We start from the raw sequence: 3,181 nt of genomic DNA, 5'->3' as shown, positions 1-3,181 counted from the left end.
TGAACCAATCTACCTGTGTATGTTACAAATTTAGAAGTATATATATGCATCAAAAGAGCAATTTCCCAACTTTGGAGGTTATCTCATCTCCACTCACCTAGTCTTTTTCCACAAAACAGTTGTTTGTTTCAGATTAAAGTTCAACATAAGCAAATACTCCAACAAATTGGTAAGGTCCCCTAAACTAGATGCCCCGCAGAAATGTTCGTCGTTTGAATTTTGATTTTCTAATAGAAAACTTTTTTCATAAACACATTTTTTAATCACTTTTTTATTTCATATACATCAAAATATTTTTTTCAATCATCTTTTTATCTCACACGTATCAAATCACTACAATATATTTTTCTATAAGAACTCCGTATAATTGCATCTCCAATCGACAATTTGGCAATACTTGTTGCCATTGGCCGCACAAGCTTACAACGTTAAACTGCTACGAAATTCACAAGGAATCCATGCCAAAATTGTGTTCCACCAACTCATTTTTGTCTCCCGCAACCTCCCCACCTCTTTCCAGGACACAGGGAATCCATGCCAAAATTGTGTTCCACCAACTCATTTTTGTCTCCCGCAACCTCCCCACCTCTTTCCAGGACACAGCCCAAAATCCCCCGGCCCCCCCCCCCCCTCCAAAAAAACGAACAACAAAAAAATCTCGATGACAAATTCAACATATACCTAAAATGTAACAGTAATGAAAATGTGAATTGTGAATGAAAAATCTTATTTCCGTGCTTCAACTGATGGCAGCAAACAGCATAAAGCCAAAATGCCAGAGGACACAACTAATACAATCGGAGATTTACATAAACTCAATCAGTGATGAGTTTTTCAGATTTAGGCCTATTACTAAAGTTAGGCAGTGGTTATACATATTTTAGGTAGATACAAGAAAATCAATGAATGGGGGGAGTGTTTAACTTACACTCAGCAGATTAAACAAAAAACATAGGAAAAAAAAATCCTATATATATATATATAAGTCTTGCGATTAGAAGGGATGCACGTTCCTTGTCAGACCACCACCATGGACATTAGTGAATAAACCAACAAGCTCCGGCCGGTAAGGGAGATACGAACGCCGGCGGTCGCCTTCTTTGGCTTTACTCCTCATATACACCTCATGAGGTGATAACGCCGCCGTTTTACTCTTCTTCACTTTCTTCACCTTTTTTGCTTCCACTCCAACGGCCCCATTGTTCCCGTTGACTTTCTTTAACGGTACACCCTCGGCCGCCTTCTCTTCCTTCCTCGCGCTCACCGCCGCAGCAGAAGGAGCCGCCGCTGACGGCGTCGGGTGGTTCAAGAAAACAAACGCATCTCTCCCATTACTGTTACTCCTATGCACAAAATCCTTAAACCTCCAAATCTTCGAAAACCCCGTTGAGCTACTCTTCTTACAACCCTTCGGCGTCAGCGCCTCCACCACCTTCTTCGACCACTCACAATAGGGTCCCACTGCTTCCTCATCGGCCGTCGAGGACGATGTCGTTGATTGAAAACCATCATCCTCAGCTTCTACAAACACGTTTTTAACGTTGGGCAAACGATCTTTCAACCTTAAAGTCTCCAAATCCTGCCCGTCACCAACACCACCACCCAACAGAATATCCCGGTTGAACAAGGGGTAGACCGGCCTGATCTGACCGTTATCAAACGCGTCCTCAGCTGAAATAGTTGAGAAATTTACGGCATCAAATGCAAAAGAAAAATCATCTTCGTCTTCATCATCATCATAATCTTCGTAATCTTCACCGTGGGATTCTATTTCTTGTTCGTTTTCTTTACCATCTTCTTCGTCGAGCTTCAGGTGCTTTTCGAACTCTTGAGTGATTCTCTGCATCTTTGGTTTCTTTCTGTAGCTTCCTAAGATTCTGTAAGAGCGATTCTTGCTGGAATTATGGAGAAGTTTTGGAGGAGAATTCTGTTGTTATACAGCAGTAGTAGATAGAGAAGAGGATAGAGGGATGAGAATAATGAGGGGAGAGATGGGCTGGTCAGTAAGGGTGGTATAAATGGGGAGATGGAGGTTGGTAGTTGTGCCTACACACGCAAGTAAAGAGATTTAGGGAGGAAGGTACGATGTTGGTTTGGTCTGTTACTTGCAAAGTTTGAAACTTTGAATTGACATTAAATATTGTTTAATATATACATGTATATATTTTTGTGTGCTAAAAATAAAATAAATTGAGTGAGATGATTAATGTGTTTTTTTTTTAATTAGGATGAGATTAATTTGGCACGTCATTGACAGTTACAACCATTCTGGAAGCTTAAATTTTTTAAGCTTGGACATTAAAGATGATGCACTTGAGGAAATTTCTTGTTAGATTGGACCATAATTTCTTTTCAAAAAAAGGGAAAAAAAAAAAAGGATAGGACCATGATTTCGCATTTGAAAATTAAAGGGCTCAGACTTTTCAACAAAAAAAAAATAAAGAAAATAGAAAATGTAGGGGTTTTGATTTTTCTCACACACATCATCCATGACAAAATGTAAAAACATATACTTCTCTAATGTGATTTGAGCTAAATGTCAACTATATGCAAGTTTTTGATATGGAAATGCGTTGTAACATCCTCATTTCTTCATTTGCTCAATGTCGTCTCGTCCATCTTAGACTTTTAACAAATTGGTGCGGCTTCTCCCATGATTCAAACAAATGAAAAACGCCTAGTCATAGGGCATTTCGGTACCATTTTCTAGTTATTGCATAGTTGGCTTCAATTTTTTCTTTTTACCGTTATCCATTCTTGTCAAAAACCTCTTATTATAGAGTGATCCTCTAGTTCAGTTATTTTATTTATTTATCTGTCTGTGTATGATTAAAAAAAAAAAATTGTGTTAGGTGAAGACATTATCATATCTAATAGTAAGTGCAAGTTGCATTGATTGGTTTGTACCTTCTTGGAATTTTCTATTTTTTAGATTTTTTGAAACTATCTTCTTAACTTAGTGCTTGACTTTTTTTTTTTATCTCACGTGCAATGCGTCTCGAAAAATTGCTATCCATATGAATTTGAGCCATGGGCTTTGGCTACAACAATTCTACTAATCGAATTACATAAAAGGGCCTATATATTGTATAAACATAATAGAATGTCGTCCACAATAGTCCGCGCTGCTTGAGGAGACTTGACCGGATCAGTTTTAACCTGGACCGAATCTAGTATTATA

The 3,181-nt window shown here is 38.2% G+C and overlaps 1 protein-coding gene across 1 annotated transcript; it reads right to left on the bottom strand.

The window, feature by feature from the left end:
* Window positions 1-994: 994 nt before the first annotated feature.
* On the bottom strand, window positions 995-1,846 carry LOC113780530. The gene has a single exon (XM_027326326.1). It carries the CDS (start codon window positions 1,844-1,846, stop codon window positions 995-997), a length of 852 nt encoding a protein of 283 aa, XP_027182127.1.
* Window positions 1,847-3,181: the final 1,335 nt, after the last annotated feature.

This window comes from Coffea eugenioides, chromosome 8 (genome assembly GCF_003713205.1).
Source record: "Coffea eugenioides isolate CCC68of chromosome 8, Ceug_1.0, whole genome shotgun sequence".
Taxonomy (NCBI): Eukaryota; Viridiplantae; Streptophyta; class Magnoliopsida; order Gentianales; family Rubiaceae; genus Coffea; species Coffea eugenioides.
This window is presented reverse-complemented; position numbering and strand designations above follow the sequence as displayed.

Coding starts and splice junctions, on each gene's coding strand:
- LOC113780530 (XM_027326326.1), bottom strand. CDS start 1,846: ATGCAGAGAATCACTCAAGAGTTCGAAAAGCACCTGAAGCTCGACGAA.